This window comes from Corvus cornix, chromosome 8 (assembly GCF_000738735.6).
Source record: "Corvus cornix cornix isolate S_Up_H32 chromosome 8, ASM73873v5, whole genome shotgun sequence".
Lineage (NCBI taxonomy): Eukaryota > Metazoa > Chordata > Aves > Passeriformes > Corvidae > Corvus > Corvus cornix.
This window is the reverse complement of record NC_046338.1, coordinates 18,176,028-18,199,287: the sequence shown is the minus strand read 5'-3', so window position 1 is coordinate 18,199,287 and position 23,260 is coordinate 18,176,028. Positions and strand designations below refer to the sequence as shown.

The 23,260-nt window shown below is 40.3% G+C and overlaps 1 protein-coding gene across 5 annotated transcripts in view; it reads left to right on the top strand.

The window, feature by feature from the left end:
* The window catches only part of DPYD (dihydropyrimidine dehydrogenase), a 354,140-nt gene extending 334,392 nt beyond the window's left edge, over positions 1-19,748 (top strand). For all 5 annotated transcript variants that reach the window (XM_039555944.1, XM_039555945.1, XM_039555946.1 and 2 more), the window contains 3 exons: positions 6,438-6,581; positions 15,490-15,630; positions 18,305-19,748. In XM_039555944.1, the coding sequence (XP_039411878.1) occupies positions 6,438-6,581; positions 15,490-15,630; positions 18,305-18,475 (456 nt within the window). In that variant the 3' untranslated portion in view covers positions 18,476-19,748. The remainder of the gene's footprint in view (positions 1-6,437; positions 6,582-15,489; positions 15,631-18,304) is intronic.
* The last annotated feature ends 3,512 nt before the right edge of the window (positions 19,749-23,260 follow it).

Below are 23,260 nucleotides of genomic sequence, written 5' to 3'. Positions count from 1 at the left end.
AATTTCTGTCTGTAATCTTCACACTTTTAACTGAGGTAGTCACTTGGCTGTGTAGCCTCCCAAGGTGTTTCACTCTTAGATTTTATCTGCCTTGCTGTTTGTCTCCCCAGTTCTCTGAAGCCAATGAGAAACTTTCCCAGATGTACTCCCACCAAGGCAGCAAAGGGGTAAAGCCCAGCTTTTCTGCTCATTTACAGAAGAAAGTGGCATTTGGGGAGGATAGCAAAACCAACCACAGATCAACTGCTCTTCCTAGGAAGGGAGTAGTCAGCATGGATTTACAGAGGGGAAAATGACTGGCTTGGTGGATTAGAGGGCAGTAGGTGTTACCTTTAGCAAGGCTTTCAACACTGCCTCCCATAGACAAACTGGTGAAACCTGCTGTAGCTGATGCTGCTCTGAGCAGGGAGTTGGACTGGATGGCCTTAAGACATTCTTTCCAATCTCAACCACTCCGTGATTCTGCCAAGGTAGTTGACCACCTTTTTCTTTACAATCATTTGAAGAATTTGTATTTTCTCCTCCTTTATTCTGTCCTCTGAGGGAAAGGTGTTGCTAAAGTGATTTCAGAGAAAGATCTATTCAGAAAAACAAGCCATAGAGAAGAGTCACCTCTTGTTTGATTTCTAAAACACACTAGTGCTCGGCAAAGTTTTGCTGTGACAATTATCACATCTATTTACATAGCAGATAAATATGTGGACATTTGTTTGGTGCATCTCCACTGCGACCAGTAGAGAATATTTCAGCAGTGCAGTCTGTACTCTCTTTAAGCAGTTCAGTTCATCAGATATTTTTCAGTCTTTATTCTTGTTCTCACCTATTTTTGCTATGTGCAAGTAGAGACTTCCACACTTCAAAAACATAAAGTACATGAAATAAGACAATTTGGCTTCAGTTTCATTTCCAGATTCATGAAGGACATTGTGTCACTTAAAATTGTTTACATGCTGAAAGTGCAAAAGAGGTATTTAGAGAATGAACACATACACACCTTCATACCTTAGTCTGGAGACAACACTCAAGTATAAAAGGAGTGAGATAATTACATTCAATGTGGGAAATTCACACGTGAGAGAAGCAGTATTTTTTTTATATATTACCTCATGGCTAATTTATACTGCTACCCAAAATGTCCATTAGCCAGTGATCCCTAGAATTGTTTATGTAAGTTCTTCCTTTACCTTGTGACCACTTTTCCCTGAAAATCTTTTAATTAAAATTGCTATGTTCCAGTGTTCTTTTTGGTGCCATCTCATTAGCATATACTTCAAATGCACTGGAGTACCATAGGGGGCTGTTGCTTATTTTTGATTTATGATGATACTTAACCATGCGTGGTGAGCTGACCCTGGCTGGATGTCAAGTGCCCACCAAAGCTCTATTGCTCCCCTCCTCAGCTGGACAGGGGACAGAAAATATAACAAAAGGCTCGTGGGCCAAGGCAATCAGGTTGGTTAATCATGATTTTCCTTTGGTGAATCCATGCTGACTACTCCTGATGGCTTTCTTGTCTTCCCTGTGCTTAGAGATGGCCTCCAGGATCAGCCATTCCATTGCCTGTCCAGGGTTTGCGGTGAGGCTGTCAAGCTGGTAGTTCCCTGTGTGCTTCCTGTTTTTTACGAAGACTGGTGTGACATTTGCTTTCTCCCAGTTCTCAGGCATCTCTCCTGACTGCCATGACCTTTCAACAGTGATCAAGATGGCAGTGATCTCTGGCAGTTCCTCAGTACTTGTGGGTGCATCCCATCAGAGTCCATGGACTTGTGGATGTCAAATTTGACTAAATGGTCTCTAACCCAAACCTCCTTTACTAAGGAAAAGTCTTTCTTTCTCCAGACTTTCTCCCTGGTTTCCTGGGTCAAGGATTCCTGAGGGCTGGATTTGAAGGTGAAGACTGCGAAGGTGTCAGTATCCCAGCCTCCTCTGCAGCCCCTTGCAAGGTTTCTTTTTCCATTCAGTAGCGGGGCCACATTTTCCCTCATATTCCTTTTCTTACTGATGTATTCATGTTATCCCAGAGGCACTACCACCACTGGCCAGTGGCAGGTCCTTCTTGGAGCCATCTGCCCTTGGCTCAGTCAGACACAGGAGAAGCTTCTCCCAGAACCCCTGCAGCCACCCCACAACCAAAACCTTGCCATGCAAACCCAAAAGACTGTGCCAGCTGAAATCTGTGTCTTCTAACAGTAGATGGCATCCAGCCCCTTAGTAGCAGACAGGTCCCAAATAAGCAACCCATGACTACATCATGGAGACATACATGGATTTTCCCAGAGTAAGGATCAGATCAGTTTCCAAGTTAGAAATAAAGCCTGGGTCGTCTGATGCCTATTGCACTGCCCTGTTCACCAGCCTGTAGGCTGCTTGCTGGTGTGCCCATAAAAATTGCAGCAATCTGAAGTGGAGGATTCTCTCTACTTTTAGCCATTAGGAAACAAGCTTTTTTAGTTCATAATATGCTCAATTACCTTTAGATTGATCCATGAATAAATTATAATCAAAACAGACTTACTCACCTTAAAGCTCTCTGGCTTAAGGTTTCATTGTTGATTCATTAAGTTGTCAGTTCTCTATTGGCAGGGTAATGCTTTTTTATATCTGAATAGAGACAGGCTTAGTGGAAGATACTGTTATCTTTAAATGAGCAGGATTTAGGTTTTTTGGTAAGAACAAATTCATCAATGATGAATCCCTGGAGAAAGTACTGAAACAAAAATCACAATGTTGCTGAAGATTTATACAGTTCATCACTTAAAAGGCAGCTTGTGGAGGTGGGGGAAGGATTTGGATTTTTGTTTTCTTTGTGTAAAATATTCCAGCAAAATATTTCAAGCTTCCAGTTTTGTGATAATGCAATTATAAACAATGAAATAATTCCACTTAATATATTTATTTAGACTCCATTCTTGATGTTATCCCTCCAGTAGAAACACACTGAATTATGTCTATATAGAGACAGATGGATACAAATAATGCAGCTATAGACATCACTGATACAGATATATAAGTAGACAAGAATTATCTAATTACTCTGCTTGTTGCAATCTTCTAAGCACTTGCCATGCTCCACATAGTCATATTAATTGTTTTTTCTAGGCAGATGTTGATATGACAAAGATATCAGTTTATGGAGAGTTTAGTGACACTGGAATATCTGGAAATTAAAAAAATAAAAGTACTGTATAAATATTTCAAAAGCAAACAGTTAAACACATCAAGCTCTGAACTTATGCTTCTCATTGGGAATTTTGTTGTTATATCCCCCATGTGCTTAGGAAGTTATCCCCTACAAAGGGGTATTTTAATTTTAAAATCTCTTAAATACCCATCTCTTCTGCAGCTATTTCAACATTTTTCCACTTTTGCTGGATCCAGTAACACACTTCATTAAAATATTTTTTGCCATTTCATGTGGCCTTTGACTGCAAAATGTTTGAAACCGCAGCTCTGAACAATAAGCAGTCTCCTCAGCATTCCCTATGTCTGTGCATTACTCATAAGGGGAACCATCAATAAGTCCTTCCTAAGCTCCTGAGGCTACATTTTCATGTATTATTTATTGCTATAGAAAAGATTGCTGGTTTTCAGTGTTGTTTAATGAAATTTGGCTTGGCTGCTTGTGAACTACTAGACCCCAAACACAAAATAACCAGGCCATTTGTATGGCACACAGTCACCTTCTGTGAAGTCAATGCAAGCTGATTGTGTATGTGCCCAAGCCTGAACCAAGACCTACATGTTTCCTTAATTATCTTAAATTCCATTTAGCCAGGTTCTTGATGGAAAAACAGCAGCGCACAGCAAATATGCAGGTTGGATGGCCATTTTCTAGATTAACCATAATTCATTTTTAAAATATGTGGATTATATGGTTTAATTTAACTGCACTCATGTCATTACAAAACATCTGAATTATGGAAATGAAGGCATTGCACACCTCAAAATGCCTGCTGTACATTCCAGCTAGCAGCTATGTTAGATACAAAAATCTGAATGCTTCCATCTCACAACTATGAAAATTAATTAACCTTTGTAATTCCCTTTTTGCCTATACACAAAAATGGATTCTTTTCCCACACTTTTCCTTAGATCACCTATTTAATTTCAATATTCTTAGTGTTTCTGTCTGTAGAAATTAGGATATTTGGTGTATATCAAGAGAACAGAAAAGTAAAGGATTTATTCTGCAAAGATTTGGCTGGTGTTCCCAAAGATGATCTTCAATCAGTCAAGTCGTGAACAACTGTCTCCTCTCTCTACTACTTCAGTTAAAACCTCAGCAAAATTAGCTTTGCTACCTACTCTCTAAGTCAGCAATTCAATTCCTGGCCAGACAGGAAAGAATCCAAAAATGCTTTGTCATCAGGTCTCCTGCCCTCTCAAGCCAAAGTTGTTGGCATCAGCACATAAATTATGGAGAGGAAATAGTTCCTCAGTGACACAGCCACTACTTATTCTTAGCCAAAAATATATTTCTAATTGATTCAGCCTAGTAGACATACAAGAACACTTTTCATCAAATTTTTTATTTTTTAGAATTCTGCTGAAAGTTTTAGGTTTTCTAAGTCGTATAGAGAATTGAGTTTATGTGTGTGTGCTTTAGAACCTATTGATTAGATTGAAATTAGACAAATTCTTCCTTCTATTCATTTTGCTGTTTAAAATAATTATGCTTTTATTGTCTTATTTGTCCGTGTGTAAGGCCACCACCTTACTGCTGTTTGCTGGAATTCTCAAAGCCTGGTTTTAAGATGTCCTAGAACATTTCATGTACAGCAACTGCACAGAAAGGAAAGTTTGATGTCTGTAAGGAAGCCCTTGAACATGACATGCAGGAGCCAAGTTCCCATTGAACAGACAAAATAAGAGCCCTCTGCCAGTGGGTAAACTCTGGCTGCCTCTGCATTTGGGACACATGGGATCTGCAACACCCCCAGTCCTGCCTTGCTTTTGCCCAGACCGTGGCTGTGACCCAGAGCAAGGTTCAGTCCCAGCCTGCGGGAGGCACCTCCTCTGCACAGCTCTGGGACACGGCAAGGCTCAGGCTGACTTGCTGTTAAAAATATGTTGAGACCACAAACCAAGTCTCAGAAGCAGGGGAGCGTTTCAAGGACCTCACCTTCTGGCGGTATGCTCAGAGTGCCCAAAACCCAGCAGCCAAGAAAGCTTTTGTTTGTCATAGCAAGAAGCCTGAGGTCCCAAGGTTGGGTATTGTGACTGACGGAGATCATTGAGGAATTTTTCACCTAAGGATTAGCAGAAGAGCAGGGTAACCTCTTCTGGATTTGCTTCATTTTAAAAAATAATAATTTGTAAATTTTTAAATAATTTGGGGTTTAAAATTCACATTGAAATTCCCTCTTAAAAAATTTATAAGCACAGCAGTACTGTATCTTGTTCGATATGCTCTTTGAGGTTGTATTATTAGCGTGAATTAATGCCAGCAGCTGCTCCGGCTATGTATCCCTTGTTACTACCTGCTGGTTTCTGCAGTACTGCTGTAGCTTCTGAACAGGCTTTAGTTAGGTGGATAAAATACTTCTGCAGAATAAGGAACTAGTTTCAGGGGAGGAAGGGCATCGTCTGTTGCATCAAGCAAAAATCCATTTTTCTATCACTTTTCGCTCACCTAAATCTGTGATTGTGGCACACTACAGTTGTCCATACCTCTGCTAGGTAAGCAAAAGGAATTTTTTTGTCAGGAAGATGAGTGTTTTAGGAAATCTGATCCAGCTCTTTCATGTTCTTGGGTGAGATACAAGTTTTGCAATTCGGTGAAATCTTCCTCTAGTTTGCTTAATTGGGTTCAAGGACTAAATGTTGCATAAAAGATTGCAAGTGGGACATAGAGGTAAATTAGGAGATTATAATGTGTTTCAGTTCATTTGGTGTTTGTTAGCTTTACTTTGACAGGTCAAAACAGCCTTCTGTTATCACACTGCCACATACATGTTTGAAAGCTTTAAGAGTATGTATTGATACATTCTGGTATTGATACAAATAATCTTAAATACTGGTGGAACCCTTCTAAGTAAACTGATAATTTTATGATACCTTTCCACATAATATAAAATAAAACAGAAATAAAGTTACACATTTGAATTATTTAACATGATACATTTTTATATATAAGCGAGTATGCAATGGGGAAATAATAGACTGTTGTATGCTGACCTGCAATTCAGCTACTTTTCTCCTGTGAAATATTAGTATTTTAATATTCAGTATATATTTCCAAGTCAGATCTCAGTGTTCATATTTGGTTTTTATTCACTTCTCATTCTAGTGCAGTCTTACTGATTTCAATTTCAGCTTCCTGAATAAGAAGCAAGTTGCAGTCAGCACGGACTTAAGGTCTCACCCTTGGGATCAGACTCATCTTTTTACTACACCCACTTACTAAGCATAATCCTGTTTACTGGTTTTTGTTTCAGAAACTGCCCAGTTTTGGACCTTACCTGGAGCAACGCAAAAAGATCATAGCTGAGAACAAGATTAAACTGAAGGCACAGAACATGGCTGCTGTGCTTCCCGAGAAAAAGCACTTCGTTCCAAAGAAGCCCATTCCAGCAATCAAGGTAACAAAAATACATGCATGAGAAATGATAGGCAGTTGACATGCACAGTCATTTCTAGCAGTTTGAGTTGGTTATTACTGCTTTTAAGCTCGTTAGAGGGCATCAAAGGCAACTCTTTATGCAGACTTTCTAGCTTTTAACCAAAATCGATGGGAAATGATCTGTGATGTACATGTATAGGTATTTCCCTAACGTCATTTTTCAGAATGAAGATGTTCAGGCAGTGGAACAGTAGCTGCAGATCAAGCAGGGGTAATGCCTTGAAGAACAAAGCAGGACTGTTTAGAATTTCTTTCAGTTTGAATGCTACAGTATGAGCTGTTTTGCATGAGACCTTTTGATTACTTGCAATGTGCTAAATGCCTCCATCCCTCATGTAGGATCGATGGCAAAGGCTGGTGTTCGGAACATATAAAAGCTGTGTCATAGGTTTAGAGATTGAACTTTTAAAGCTGAAGAATGTTTGTCTAAGTAGCTGATCCACTGTCTACAATGAGTAAATGTCAAGGTAAAAATAAAACCTGTGACCCCTATCTACTGCATAATCCATACATTGAAGCTTTTCTCTTCCCTTAGGTAGTCAATAAATATCAATAAAATGAAACGGCATGAGCTAATTATTCTAGGTGTTCACTTTAGAGCTTACTTAAACTTCAATCTGAATAAGAAAAATAATTTTTTTATATCAGGATTCTCATGTAGACCATTTATAAAGCAATATGAAAATTATATCTGTTGACCTTGTTGACTGTCTTCTTCATATAGGGGAGAATATCAGATAGCTGCATGATCAGACATGTAAGAATTCCTGAAGAAATAAGGCCAAGCATAAAATACAACGTGAGCTCTGGTTCAAAAACCACATAATTCCCAAGAGAATTTTGCAGTTTACCAACACATCCAGTATTCCAAGCTAACTGGTAGGATGGCAAAACCAGACAAGGAGAAATTTTGAATTGTCTTCCTGTTTGAGTTAATTAGTTTGGCACCCTCTCAGGTTTTTGGGCTGCTTAGTTTGGTTTATGTCATGCTTTTGAAAATCCCTTGCCTCCTTTTGTGCTGGGGTTCCTTTCTGTATATGTACAAAAAGTTCCAAAGAACAGCAATCTACTCTTTTTTCCTCACTATGATGAGCATTTTCAAAGCCTGCTTGACCTCAGAGGTTTCATGGTTCTGTTCTCCTTGCAGGGAGAGTACTGATGTAGGGAAAAAGAGAAAGAAGAAGCAACAGCCAATAACTGCATTTTCAATGAGATGGCTTGCTTCTGAAAACAGCAGAAAACCAAAAAACTGATACCATCCAAAAGCAAATAAACTGAATGAAGGGAAAAGTTTAGCAAGAGGGAAAAGTGGACATGAAGACTAGAAAAAAAAAAAATTAAAAATTGAGGTCAGTAATTTATCATGCCTAACTCCAAGCATAAAAGCAAAAAAAGATCCAAGTAGTAGGAGATAGATTAAAAAGAAGAAAAGAAACCATACTGCAGGGAAGAGGAAAATGAATTCCCCCAAACACAAACTTTTGTTTGCATAGATATTGAATACTTCTGACTGGTGTCTGAGGAGCTTCTCAGCCAGGGAAATCAGGTTAGCATCTTCTCCACACCTTCAGTTAAATGTGACTGAAGCAATTACAAGAAGACAGGCATTGCCAAAGCTGGCTGATGGCAGTCTTTCAGTCTGACCATCTCTTCAGAAGGGAATGTTTTAACCATAGTGACAAAACCAGCAGTGAGAGGTGGTGTGTTGGGTTTGCCTGGTATGGTTTGATAGAGGTGGGGCTACAGGGGTGGCTTCTGTGAGAAGCTGCTGAAAGCTCCCCAGGGTCTGACAGAGCCACTGGCAGCCAGCTGCAGGACAGAACCACCACTGGCAAGGCCAAGCCCATTGGCAGCGATGGCAGCGCCTCTGGGATAATGTATTTTAAAAGGGGGGAAAAACAGCAACTTCAGTCACAGAGAGGAGGGAGAATATGGCCTGTCAGGAATCTGCATGATAGAGGACCATGAAAGAAAGCCCTGGAGGGAAGAGAGGCCCAAGCAAGCTGGTAGTTAATATTCAAGAATCACCTCTTCCAAGCTCAGGAATGATGCATCCCAACAAAGAGGAAGTCGGGGAAAAATTCCCGGAGGCCTGCAGGGATGAACAGTAGCTCCTGGACAAATTCAGACACAACAAGGAAGCCCTCAGAGAGCCACCAAGATGATCAAACAGCAGGAGCACCTCTCCTATATAGACAGACTGAGAGACTTACGATTGTTCAGCCTGGAAAAGAGAAGGCTCTGGGGGCACTCTAGAGCCAATTCCAGTACCTAAAGGAGAGATAGGTGCCCTTGAAAGAGCTATGAGCCCTGCATTGGCTGGCTGTGTTTGGAGGGTTGCTATAAATTTCCTGATGCCTCCCCAAAATTTCCTCATCAGTCTAATCGGCTGTTGGGTTGGTGATACCTAAATTCCAACATTTATATAAATTCCACATGCTGTCAAATTACCATTTATTTGTCAATTTAAAACCCCTCTGTGATTATTCAAAATCTAATTTATTTTTTGTGGCTTTTCTCTTTATTTTCTCTATTTTTCAATATTAATTGAAACTGCATAGTTTGATATTCGGCAGAGTTGTTTATTCTTTTCTCACTTGTCTGTAATACCAGAAATTGTGCTGTATGTGTATATGTGCCCTGGATCTTTTCAGTTGCAGCTTTGTACACCTCCCACAGATGTATTTGCCTACCTCAGGTTACCTCCTTATTACTTTAATTTCTTTCCTATATGTTTCTCTGTTTTCTTCCTAATAATTTAGTTCTTTGTCCTTCAGGGCCTATACCACAATATTCAGTCACCATTTATCTGCTTATTTTATTCCTTCCTTTTTTTATTCCAGAAGTCTTGCTGTAGAGATTGTTTGGTAGTTCAAACATTCTGGCATAGCTCTCTTAGCTAGGGCATGACATGCTGTTCCACCTGCTGGAAAAATACCCACAGAGATCCTCAAGCTTAAATTCCTTGTGTTTATTTTTCACCCTTGTTTGTACAGATACATTTACATGGTCTTTTGCACATACATAATGTGCAAGTCTTTTTTTGCTGATGTGTAAGCACCCATCTAAAAGCCAGCACTGCAGGAGGCATTTAGCCACATTTAGTCCAGTGCTGTGCTAAATCTCTAAAAGCCTCTTGAGAGGTGAGGAATATTGAAGCAGGGACAACACTATTTTCCCATAACTATTTTGCTGTTGTACCATTTGGATCCTTCCGGGCATGTCTCTGTGTGGTTTAACATGAGTGGATTTACCTTGTGCTTGCCTGCCTAGAAAAGGCCATATTGTAGTCTTCATCATAAGTGTGGAGATGTTCCATATTTCAGGTGGAGCTATGCATCTCTCCTCTCCTCTCCTCTCCTCTCCTCTCCTCTCCTCTCCTCTCCTCTCCTCTCCTCTCCTCTCCTCTCCTCTCCTCTCCTCTCCTCTCCTCTCCTCTCCTCTCCTCTCCTCTCCTCTCCTCTCCTCTCCTCTCCTCTCCTCTCCTCTCCTCTCCTCTCCTCTCCTCTCCTCTCCTCTCCTCTCCTCTCCTCTCCTCTCCTCTCCTCTCCTCTCCTCTCCTCTCCTCTCCTCTCTCCTCGCCTCTCTCCTCGCCTTGCCCCTCCCTCCCCTCCCCTTCCCTTCCCCATCACAGTACCTCAGGAGGTATTCACATTATATATACAGGTTAAGTTAATTTTAGTCTTCAGTTATGGGGAGAAATCCTAGAAATCCAAAATTCCTCTTTCCCCGGAAGCTGTAGAGGACAGACTACAAACTAGACAAACTCAAAGTCCTTTGCTGCTCCTCATAGGACATTCCTGCCCTTTCCCCAGCTTTGTTGCCCTGCTCTGGATGCATTCGAGTACCTTCACATCCTTCTGAAGTGGTGGAGCCCAGAGCTGCAGGCAGCACGCCAGGTGAGGCCGCAGCAGTGCCTCACACAGTGGGATGGTTGCCTCTTTTGGCCACTTGTGCCATGTTTGCTGTGCCCCAGGACATGGTTTTGCCCTCTGGGCTGTCTGGGCACAACACTGACCCACACTCAGCTGTGCCCACCAGCACCCCCAGATCACTTCCTGCAGGGCACTCTGCAGCCCCTCCTCTCCTGGTTATATTTCTGCCTGGTGTTACTCTAGCCTAAGTGCAGAATCTGGCATTTGGACTTGTTAAATTTCATCCCATTAATCATTGCCCAGTGCTCCAGGGCACTGTGCTTCTGTTGGTTAAGACTGCAATGACTGTGTATTCCACATCATGGCTGGTTAATTAGAACAGCAGCACTACAGTAGTTATGGGGCTATTTTCTATCTTAACACCTTGCTAGTTTGTTTGCCTCTGATCAGGACAGTTCCATGAGCTGTCAGTGGGGTCTCCTACCCTGTTTTCTCTTGCAGCTTTCTTTAATCTAGAATGTATCTGTTGGCAAGATCAGCAAAAGTTACTTACTTTGATCAGCTGCTTGTCAAACTGCGTTTTTTCACTGTGATAGTACCTGTTCATCAAATTTTATAAAATACCTACAAGTTCCTTGGATTTTCTTTAATTTGGTTTAAATGAAAACTTGTATCAACCAAAGACTTCTGGTTCAAATCTTTTCCTGAAACACATTCAAGCATATTAAACAGCATCATAACTAAGCCAGAAAATTGAGACACTTTGTTCTGCTAATATTTTTCTGAACATTGATCGTTTTATTCTGACCCTTTATTTTTTGCTCTGTTTAGCCACTTCATGGCTAGTGAATTTCAGAGCTCTGTTGTGTCACAGGCCACTGTGAGAGGCCTTGTCAAACAATAAAATTACTGGGGTTTTGGGGTTTTTTGGGGGTTTGGTTTGGTTTGGGGTTTTTTTTTTGTTTTTTGGATTTATTACTTCATGGTCTTCATAAAGAATTGCGATCGATACACGAAGCATAATTTCCATTATAGAAAACATAAGTAACTGGACTCAATGATGTGGGTCCCTTCCAGCTCAGGATATTGTATGATTCTATGGTTTGAATTATTTTATAAGTCCCACTTTAGCTAGTATTGCTACTGTTACACTGAAAATAAGGCTTAGAGGTCCCCAAATAAAGTGTACCTTTAGTAGCCTTTCTTGAGTATTGGCAAAACATCTGTAATCTTTCAAGAAAAGTTAATGTATTTTTGTTAGCTACTTTACTGTAAATTTACCTTGGTCATGTACCCTCAGCTTCTGGTGACTTTAATCCATAGTTTTCTTTCTAACATTTCTTCTTTTCATCTCTCGCTCTCTGACCGTACCCCACCTTTATTGCCAAAAAAAGATCAGGTGGAAGGCAGGTACCTCCCTCATGTGTGTTCCCTTTGAACTTGCTTTATGACATGCAGTACCTGCACTGTGTATGGCTTTCTAATGAGAGGCCTGTGATGTTCATCATGTCTAGAACACCGTGTGGTCTTTTACAAAAGCATCTGCATGAAGAGGGACACAGCAGGTCTACAAGGACCAGAGCTGAACCATTAATTGTATTTGCAAATATAGGTTTACTAATATGATGACTAATGAAAATCTAATCACCATAAAACGTTTGATACATTAACATTAAAATGCAGCTATTACAGAATTGCAAAAATAATATCCTGCTGAACAGATCTTCTCCTTGTGTATACTCAAACCCAGATCTGCTTAGCTTAGTGACAAAAAGAATTTTTTTTCTGTATTCATTAGTAACATAAAACTAATGGATTCTGCTCTGATTCTCTCCATAGCAACTGAATTCCCTGACAGTTCCAGTTGCAGGACTACATTCCTTTCTCAGTTTTTTCAGTACGGTTTTGTTGAGAAGAGTAGGACAGCACAACAGTAATCAAAAAGAGTACTCTGGGTCCCTGCTGTTGCAAAGGTGCAGCTTAGGACCAAATTTAACTTCCAGTTTTGTTTTGGTTTTGTTTTTTTTTAATTGCTGCTGGTAATGCATAAGCCAGAAAGAACACAGCTTGACTTTCAGAACCTGGCTTCTGTTTGCAGGTCTGGCAGTTGGCAAAAAAAAAACCCACAAAAAAACCCCAATTAATCTGTATACAGTGTAAATTTGATCCAGAGGCCATTGAGATATACCAAGTGTGGAATCCCATAGTGCCATTTTAGACAGTTGCTTTTCGGAGTGAAACTGCTTTAAACAGGGAAAGCTGATTATTTCTTGCTGCACTGTTTATTTTGTTCCAAGCATTTATGATTTGATGAAAACAAGAAGCTGTAAAAGAGTGCACCTGCAGAACATCTTTTAAGTACCATTGCTTTTTTAGCCAATAATATCTTGAAACTTTGCAAATGAATAAAGATACAGTTTTTGCTTGAGAGAAATAAGTGATTAAAAGACACAACACCAATGAGTGTAAATGAGCAGTAAATCATTGACACAGTCTTTTGAAATCACTTTCAGGCCTCTAAAGTGCCATCATGCTCCCTATTTGGGATTCTGAGTCCCCAAAAGTGTATTTTTGTGATTTTGTGAGAAGTGAGACTTGGTTAAAAATGCAGAAATCACCATGCCTTATGCATTGTTTTCATTATTCCCTTTGTAAGTTTTTAGCTGGAAAAATCAATTTTGATCATGTTGTTTCAAGCAACCATTTCCTGAGCCATCTAAATGCTACCCTAAACCTCAGACTGTTTCCCCCCTCTCCTCCAGCTGTTTCCCTAGAAGGGTGTTAACCACCTCACTCCTTTCCCATTTAAAAAACCTTCTATAATTTCCAGCCATGAATTTATTCATGGCTTGCTTACAATTGTGTTCTTGTGCCAACATTGTCATTTAACTTAAATAGTTCTTTTTCCTCCCTGATGTGTGTGTGTGTATATATGTACATATATATAGACATTATATTCCTGCTCTGCCATCATCTTCCTAGGCTAAACATCTTGTAAGATTCTTTTTGTCTTCTCTCACAAGCAAGGCACTCCATTCCATGGTTATGTGAGTAGCCCATCTCTGCAACCCACTTGAGTTCTGGGTTTTGTGAACATCCAAACAATAAAGAATACAAATGTGAATCCAGAACCTCCCTGAGAAAATTACCTATGCTTTTTAAACATGTGCTTTTTTTAGACTGAAAAGCTCTTCACTATCAGGAATCTCCCCTTGTTGATACTTTTGCAACACAGGCAGGCAGTGGAAAGCTACTTAATTGTATGTTGTGCAGGTTTTACATCATTTCTTTAAATTCTTGAGCACACAGCTCATCAATTGCAGGTAACATGCATTTTTGGCAGTGGAACGTTTGGGGGCTGTATACACACAAGACAGGTTTAAGGATACCTAGTATTGCTGGGGGCAGTAGATCACACACAGACATGTATTTTGAAACCTGCAGCAGGTTCAAAAGACAAGGCTTGTCAGGAGAGAAGCCTACATGAGAGCTGAAACAAGCTGGAGCTGAATTCTACCACTGCAGTATTTCAACTGACACAGAAGACTGCAGACACCTGAAAACTGCTGTAAATCCAGTAAATACATGAATGTTTCTGAGTAAGAACTGGAAGTGAAAAGATGGGGGTGTAAGCAGTTCCTAGGAGATCACATTTTATTTAGTTACTGTGGTTCATCAGTGGAGTCACAGTAAAGGGCTCCGTGTTCAAGTCTCATCCTAGTAAAAAGTATTAGCTGAAACACTTTCATAGTAGTTAATTGACCTTTTACAGTAGTTTAAGCAAACAGATTTTACTTCAAATTTGCACTGAATTTGGACCATGCACAAAATCAGCTTGCACAGCTCAAGTGATGAGTGTTAACTCATTAAGCTGTGATAACTCGCTCACAGTCATCTGTCCACGCTCATCATGCTGCCTTTAGCAATGTGCCATAGCTGTTTTATGCTGAAAGGGCATTAATGTTCTCTGCATGTTGCTGAGAAGAACTGGAAAGGTTTTAGCATTGAATGAATGCAACCAAGGTATTTCACATGGCAGCAACTATGGGGTTTGGCAGAGCGAAAACATTTGAGTGTTTTTGGAACAAAGAAACATTACAATTTGCCAGTCTTTCTTCCTGGGCATAGGATTTGGTTGAATTTTCTATCTCAACAGTCACTAGGAGCAACTTCATAGATCCTACTGGTGCATCCAGTGAATGTAGAAATTTGTCTCTGCATAAGGATACTATTGTACAAGTGCTGAAGACCAGGTAGACCTCATTCTTTCAGAAAGTAGTGCTGAGTTTGCAAGTTCTTAGCAGACTAGGAACACAAGGTTGGGCTCATTTCTGCATTTAATTTATGTAGCAGAGCTTTCCTTTTTGTGGTATGTAGCCATGTGCTGCGCTGCTACCCTTTTGCAGCACTGATGTGTGTAAGGTTAATGCCACAAGTTCCTCCCTGTGAAGTTAACAGATCTTGTAGGATTAGACCCAGAGCCTACTTCTGTACAGTATTTGCAGTAAACTGATGATCATGTCATTTGTGCATCTTGCTAAACAGAGAAGAGCTGTTATTGTTCTCTTTCCGTTTTTTCTTTCCTTGCTGTGAGCTCTTAAATCTGTGCTAGTGAGAAATGACCAAAGATGATCTGATTGTCACTCCTGTTTTACATTCCATTTTGTTCCTTGAAGTTTCACCCAATCATGGCAAAACAACAGCACATGCAAAATCGAGTACTAAATGTGTAACCTATTTGCAGAATGTGTTTGTACACAATGTATACTTCTAGTACCCCCTACATTCAAAATGTGCCTGTGTGGAAGATTCTTTTGTGTTTTACAGGGGATATGAAGGTCAGCCTCTTGGAAATTTAAAAGAAAAATCCTGAACATCATCAAAATGCATGGCCAAATCTTCCATGTTAAAGTACCAGAGAGCGCTCCAGTGCAGCTATGGAGACTGCCTAGGTAGCTCATAAATGAGTCGATAACTTTTTTTTCCCCCTAGGATGTAATTGGAAAAGCACTGCAGTATATTGGAACATATGGTGATCTGTGCAACACAGAGCAAGTTGTGGCTCTGATTGACGAGGAAATGTGTATCAACTGTGGCAAATGCTACATGACCTGTAATGATTCTGGCTACCAGGTAAGAGCACAGCTGTAATTAGCAGGAAGGCACAATGAGTTATCTTTCTGCTGCTGGGAAGAAAGAATTCACCTTCTGTTAATGAGCAGGTGGCAAAAACAGATGCCTAAAATGTTGAATTCAAAGCCCATCATGCTCCCAGGCTCTGGCTCACAAGCTGTGCAGGACCACGGCTGGTCCAGAGGGGCTGCACAGACCACATCACTGTCACAGGGCCCTGACTGCAAGTGGGGTTCTTTTTAAGAGGAAGAAAATGAAGGAGCCCCAATGGCAGTAAATATAGTTCTTGATGCTTTTCAAGTACATGAGGGAGAAAGGGAAGAACACGTCCCTTCCCACCAAGGGGATGCAGGGATACAAGGGCTGGTCTTATTGCCAAATGCTTTTTAAGAAACCCAGTTCTTGTTCCCTCAGAGTAACCAAACTAATTCAGGTTTCAGGCAGATGGGGCTTTGTTTTGAACTTGATTGAGTTACAAATCCTTTCTCCAGGATAACTGCCAGGGTTTAGAGCAGCAGGTTGAAGTTTGCAGAAATCATTGTGACCAGAAAATGGCTCAATTTTGAGCTGAGGCTCCTGTTTGCAGCAAAGTATTTTTCTGATTGCTCAATATGGTAGCAAGTTGTATGAAATATATCAGCATGTCTAGGTGCCATTTCATGCCATGTCCACTGGAGATGATGGACTGGTCTGCAGTAAAAAAAGCAGTACAGGAGGGCTCATCTTTTTTTAGAAAACCAAAATATGGTCTAGTATAACTTTCATGGAATCCAGTATGCAGCAAGCAATAATTTCTACATGAATTTTTCCATACATCTTAGTCTGAGAAGAGCTTGTCAAAAACAAATACTTTAATTGAGCACCAGGTCTCCTCTGGACACCATCAGTTTTTGTTCCTCTTTAATTCAGTCTAATCAATAATAGGTCTGATGACTTGAACTACATAAAGTCACAGAAAGAAGTCTTCCATTGAAAATCAACTGTAATTGAAACAAGTATGTCAGAGCAAAGGTTTTTTCCACTGATACAAGAAAATTAATGCTGTATTTATACCAAAATAGATTACTACAGTAGCCTTTTAACTTTCTAAATTTCTTCTTGACATTGCAATCTTCACCTCTTCCCCTTCCATCAGATTTCTCAGGAATATTATATTTTTCATATAACCCTTAGAGAGCAAAAGATTGGGTTTAGATTTAATAAATTTTATTTTCTGTAACTGGAAAAAAATCAGCATCAAAAGAACCAAAGTTTAAACCCCCAGAAGGTTTTCTAAGCACAAAAGAAAGATGCTTTTTCCTTATTTAATTAAGGAAAACGCAAAGAAATTAATTGAACAGAATTGCAAAGGAATTCTTAATTGCAAATAAATCAACAACAACCCCCCTCACCTTCAAAACAGCATCTGCTTTATGCTTCCCTTTGTTTCAGAAATATCCACGCTGCTCTACACAGCTGTCACCTTGTATGAGTCCAACAGAAAAGCTTTCCTTAATTTAAAGTCAGCACTGTAGTCCTGACTTCCTCTCCCTCTTTGAACTCCCTTTCAAGATGTGCATTGTTGTTAGGGAGAAAGGAAGGAGTCCTCCTTAGATACTCATGAGCCAGAGCTCTCTTTGTGCTCGAGCTAAAGTAAAACTCAGAGATCCAGGGCAGTTACTTCAGACTTCCTGCCCTTGCTGGTTGCTACAACAACTTCTGTGCCTTCCTAGTACTGAAACCCCAAATGCCTCAAATCTGCCTTTGGAGCCAACCTGCAGCAGCACCAATACTTCCCATCACCTCCCTGCCCCTCCCCCCATATGCTGAGAGTGGTCAGGGAGATTTGCTAAGGCACTGCTTGTTTGCCGGAGTTCAACTTTCAGGCCTGATTTTCCCTCCTAAACTCTTCAAAGTAGATACTCAGTGGTTTTGGCGTTTTTTAAAATTTTTTACTTTTCTAGTCTTGCTTCTTAGATATTGACACTTTTGCAGTTGTGTGATGCTTTTGGTTTTGCTTTTAATTGCCTTTTCCATTATAACCAGGAGCTTATATCATTGAGACTGCAATTGTTATTTCACATTCAAATACACTTATCACCCTAATTGGTAATGAGGATTCACTGCATGGAACGTGAGAACTAAAGCAAGCTCTGCCTGCCCCAAACTCTGATATTCCTTTCAAAGATTTGCAAAGGAAAGTAGTCACATGAGGCACAATGAGCTCTGTTTTTCTCTACTGTTTATTAAATTAGATTGTTTATGCTGTGCTGAAAGTAGAAGTCAAAAGAATGCCTTGTGACGGGCATTGTGCTGAAGCTGATCAGGTGTGATCTGGTGTCTCCTCTAAACCAATAAGCCCAGCACATTGATATCTTAGGAAATATTTCCTTCACGTGAAGGAGAAATACCCTCTGGGAGTTTAAGTATCATGGAGCAAACTCCTCCTTTCGTAACCAGCCCTTGTGACCCATGAGCATTTGCCAAGGTGTAATTTGGCCCACCTCTCTAATTTCACAGTGTCTGGAGGGGGGGCTCTTTTGTTCCCGGCCAGTGGAACAGTTGCTATAGCTGCAGTGCAGAATCACACCAAGATGTCTCCAAGTGCTGTAGCGCAGGAAATGCAGGCACTAGAGTGGGAGCAATTCTGACCTTTTCTGTGCGTGACATCGATAATGTTTATTCCCGCTCGCAGGCTATCCAGTTTGATCCCGAAACCCACCTGCCCACGGTTACTGACAGCTGTACAGGCTGCACCCTGTGTCTCAGCGTGTGCCCTGTTATCGACTGCATCCGCATGGTTTCCAGGACAACCCCCTACGAGCCCAAGCGCGGGCTGCCCTTAGCCGTGAACCCCGCACACTGAGGTGCCCGGCCCGACAGCTGATGCCAACTTGTTTGATGCAATTGATTTGCTTTCTAATTAGTCCTTGCAAATCTACTCCTATAAAAAAATGTAATACTGGTAGCTTTTACAATGAGCACTGCTTTCCAATTACTATTTTTGCAACAATTAAGTTTTGAAATTACAGAAAGGTGGTCGTGGCTGTCAGTGGTCCACTATTTGAAGTGTAACTTTCTTGTTACAGTTCATGCTGTGATTTCAAAACTTCTCTAAAGACTCTTTAATCTCTGTGTATTTTCTGGCTGGAAATATAATTAAGAAAGCATTTTTAATGAACTACAAATCAATGTACAAGCTAACTGTTTTCAGGGAGAGCATTTTGTAATTAAACATTACATTTAGTTTTAAAAGAGTTTCTTAGAAGATGTAATTAACTACATAGCATTCAAACAAAGTGATGTGGCTTCTATTTTTCTATAGACAGAAATGAAAAGGAGTTTAAAATAGGATTTAAGAACTGGATTAATCACTTTCAACTACTACAACATATGGTAGTGTATTTTTATAATCCTTTCTAATTCTTTTTCACACTAGTCACTTTATAGAATAAATTTGCTTTGCACTGACACATGCTGGACTCTTCAGATTTGTGTGTTGCATGGGTGGTTTGATCATTACTTTCCCCCCTCAGTGAACACTTACAACATCTCTCTGCAAACAGTAACAGCTCAAATGGCTTATTAGGAAGTACAGAATCCTGCGTTTCAGGATTCTGAGAAGCGACAACATTTTTTGCTCCAAGCTCATCCTCTAAATAACTTTTTAATCGTGCCAATTAATGTTCCAGAATGTACACGTTTCAGGTCAGAGATCTGATTGCGTGCAAATGGACTACACACCCTGCAGGCTGCATTTGCCAAACACAGACACACAGGGCAAACTGGCAAGGTGATTTCCCCCAGTGCTGGTTCTTCATACTTAGCAGCTATGTATAGTTCTAGTAGTTTCACAGCCAAAAATAAATACAGATTCATCTGTCTTACTAAACAATATCTCAGATTTAATCCATTTTTCACTCACAGTAGGAACTTTCTAATATGAACATATTGCTGTCTGCTTCACTCCACTTAAGAATATAAAGCCTTTAGTTTCATAACAATAATAAATGATCTATCAGTTCAATTTCTTATAGCATATATTGTGAGCAGCAAAAGCTTTGATTAAAAATATACCCTGGCTTTTGTTTCTTGATTTATGAATTGTACACTGAATTATAAATAAATGTTGAAACCAACTTGGGTTTGTTTGTGATTTTTCTTTTTGCATTTACTAAACAGAATTTTTTTTGTAGACCCTTGTCAGTTGGTGTTTCATGATCTTTAAGATTCACTCCAGGAACCATTAATGAATTAATTCACACATACATTATTCCATTGATTGCCTACAGTGCAGAATGTATCGTGCTCTTTGCCCCTCTCTGGCACCTCTTTGTCTGCCTGTGACCGCTTCCTTCCCCACATACACGGGTGCACGCATTTGTAAATTCGAACATTTTCAAATGTCATTCCATTTAGTGCCCTTGCTCCACCAACACTGTTTTGCTGGTGCTTTGGGCTTGCTTGGCAGGCTCAAGCCCAGTGTCTCCACTAATAGCTTTCTCTTCATATTTTAATTTTCCTATTTATCATTGTGGATTTTTCAGACTCAGATGAAACAGGAACAGATAGTCATACTGCTTAGAAAATATTTGCTTGCAACTTCTTTAAAGCTCCTAGTCTTGCAGTAGTTTCTTATCTAACATGAGCTCCTGTGGACTCACAGGAAGAACAAGCTGTTTCGTGAATGTCTGTGACAAAGTTTGGAGAGTCTCTGCGTGTACTGCTTGTCCCTCTGCCGAGGAGCTGCCTAACAAGCAGCATGCCCTTGAGTGGGGCAGAAAAAGACATCAAAATCAGATTGTCTGAAAGTAACATTCTATGTTCCCAGACAGCAGATGCAAGGAAAAGTAGCTGTCTTCTCCCGGGCTGTTACCGTGTACTTCTTACTCTGCATCCTGCGTACCACGAGCCCTGCGGGTGAGAGGTGCTGTGTCACCTGCGGCTGAGCGGGGCAGCCTCTCCTGGTCTTCCCTTCCTGCATGCCCAGACCTGATTATCTTACTGTCCTGAAGGCATCACATGTGGTAGCGTGGCTTCTTTTAAATAAAGGACAATGCCAAGAGACCTAATTTAAGTATCTAAGCACAAGAACCTGGTAAACGTAGCAGCAAAATTAGAGCTTTTCCAAGGATATTGAGTAGTTACAGGATATTCAGTATTCTGCAGTGGCTAGAAAGTAATCTTTGGAGAAGTAAAGGCATTCTTTGTGAATCAAGACTATAATCAAGACTACAATTTGTTTACTAAAGAAGGAATAATGGGTTATGTTATAGAGGCTTCTTACTACCCACCCTCTCCCCCAATCTTGTTCTGTCAAGTCTGTTAACAGTTTCAGGAAATGCTTTCCCAAATGCATTTGTTTCTAACTCTGACAGTCAGCAATAAATCTGTGTGTTGCAGGAACTCTGAGAAATAGCTGCATTTAGGTCTCCTGCAGGAATGTCTTAAGTCATCAGGGTATGGTGAGGTGTAAACAGGCAGGGGAGAGAGACACAAAGGACATATTCCTGGGGTTTATATGTTTTTCACATTGGTCTTGGGGAATCCATCCCATTTAGTGCATTTAAGAGACAAGGAAACTAGAAAAATCTGGTCAAGTCTGCAAATTCTGTAGCCAGAATATTAAAAAAGAGATATGAATTTTCAAAGTGTAAGAGGTTCCAAATTAAGCTCATATATTTCAGTGATTTAGTTGCACATTTAAGGAATTATGTATTATTAAAGACATGATGGTTGACATCCTCCAACCCTAGCCCTTGCAGTTTTTAGACATGTTGTGCTATTGATTATTATTATAAAATACTGTAAACTATATTTGACAAATTAAATTATGGTAGAAGTGCCATAGCTCATCCTCCAGTAGCACATTCTTATTCATATCATATTCCTGAACAGAAAAGGCTCCCCATGTTTAGTGGATGCTCTGCAGGCCAAGAATTACTTGAAAAAGCTGCCAAATATGCTTGTGTGAATCCCAATGCACCCATACATGTTCATTGGAAAAAAGAGATGTTTTGCCTTGCTAACAGACTATACAGGCAGTTTGGGTTTTGGCCTCTAGGATGAACTGACATAATATTTCCAAGGCACTAGATTGGCAACATTAATAGACACATTTGAAAAATCACACAGGATTTTTAAAGTACATAATTTCCTGATTTAAAATGGAATATTAATTTGATCTCATAGCAAAATTAAAACTACTCTTTGCATGAATCTATTGGGCAGCCTGTGTCTCCAGTGTTGAAGTGCTTCTTAGTCCGATACTTTACCAATTGCTAGAGGAAGCCTTTTTAGCAGCCATCCATTTGCTCAATTCATAAAATTTGGCAGGAGCAAAATGTAAGCTACCCATCTAGAACTGCTGCTCCTCGTTGTTGTGTCCTGGGGGACCCAGAGCTCTGGTGATGTCATGAAGATTTTTGCCTTTTCTTTCATACCCCTGTTATGCTTTTTTACAACTTCTGTATTCCTAGTGCTTTTTGCCTACATTCTTGGACTTGTTTGTCAAGCTAAGAGGCTAAACATTTTAGAAGCTTCGTAGCTGGGGATCAGTGTGCCCCAGACCCCAAGGTCCTCTCCAGAACACATTCTGTAAACCAAGATAGAACCATCCAGGGGAAGGCTCCTTGGGGAGAGGGGGCTCACTTGAGCCTCTCATTGGGGAATCTTTGATAGATATGCTAATTAGCAAAACCTATAATGTTATACCCAATGTTGGAGGGAGACAGACTCGGCGGGGTGCATCTCGATGCATATGACCTGAACACCTAAGGATCCTTAAAATAAATACCAAGGTAAAATCCCTTTTCCCCTTCTAACCGTGTATGACTCTTGATTTTAAGACCAGGAAAAGGCATCACTGGGAGAGGTGACTTGGCAGCCACAGAGTGGCTTAGTGTCACTTCTGCAGCCTCCCCACCTTCCAGTGCCTACTACTGTCACCTCTGGCTCCTCCAGCTTTGTTGCCTTTAAGCCTTTTATGTCAAGGTGGTAAAAGTGACTGCTAGATTCAAGGCAAATTATCCAAACCCCAGATGAGTGCCATCAACCTCATGCCTTATAGAACCACTTTGTTTAACACAATCCAAGACTACAGCCTTAGAAATAAAAAGGACAGATATTTCCTATCAGTAAGATCATGCTAATGCATTCTGTATGTATGTTTCATTATTTATCTACTGTAACATAGGGTTGGACATGTTGTTAAAATTCTATATTTTTCCACATTTCCTAGTAGAAAATATTTTTTAGATAAAATATTCATTTTATTGGCAGAGGGTTCACTTCACCAGGCAGCTCCACTTCTTTGATGAACTGTGGAAGATAGGTTTTCATTGGTAACATCTGGCAACCTGGCAGATACTCTTGGCAGCTGGATTGGTAACTTCAGAGTTGCTTCTGGGTCTTTCACATAATTAGTCTGCTTATGGGCCATCTGGGTTGCTTTGTTTTTGCTGTTGCCATTTCCTTTCTTTTCTGAGAAACTAATCTTTCCAGTTGTTACTCCGGGAGATCAATTTTTAATAACTCTTCCTCAGGTTAGTCTGCTGGGTCTTGTGCAAACGTCCATGCTGGCCTTGCCCAGGAGTAGAGTTCCTGCTTTTATCCCTTCTTTCTTGAAGGTCTGAATCTGCCTATCATGATT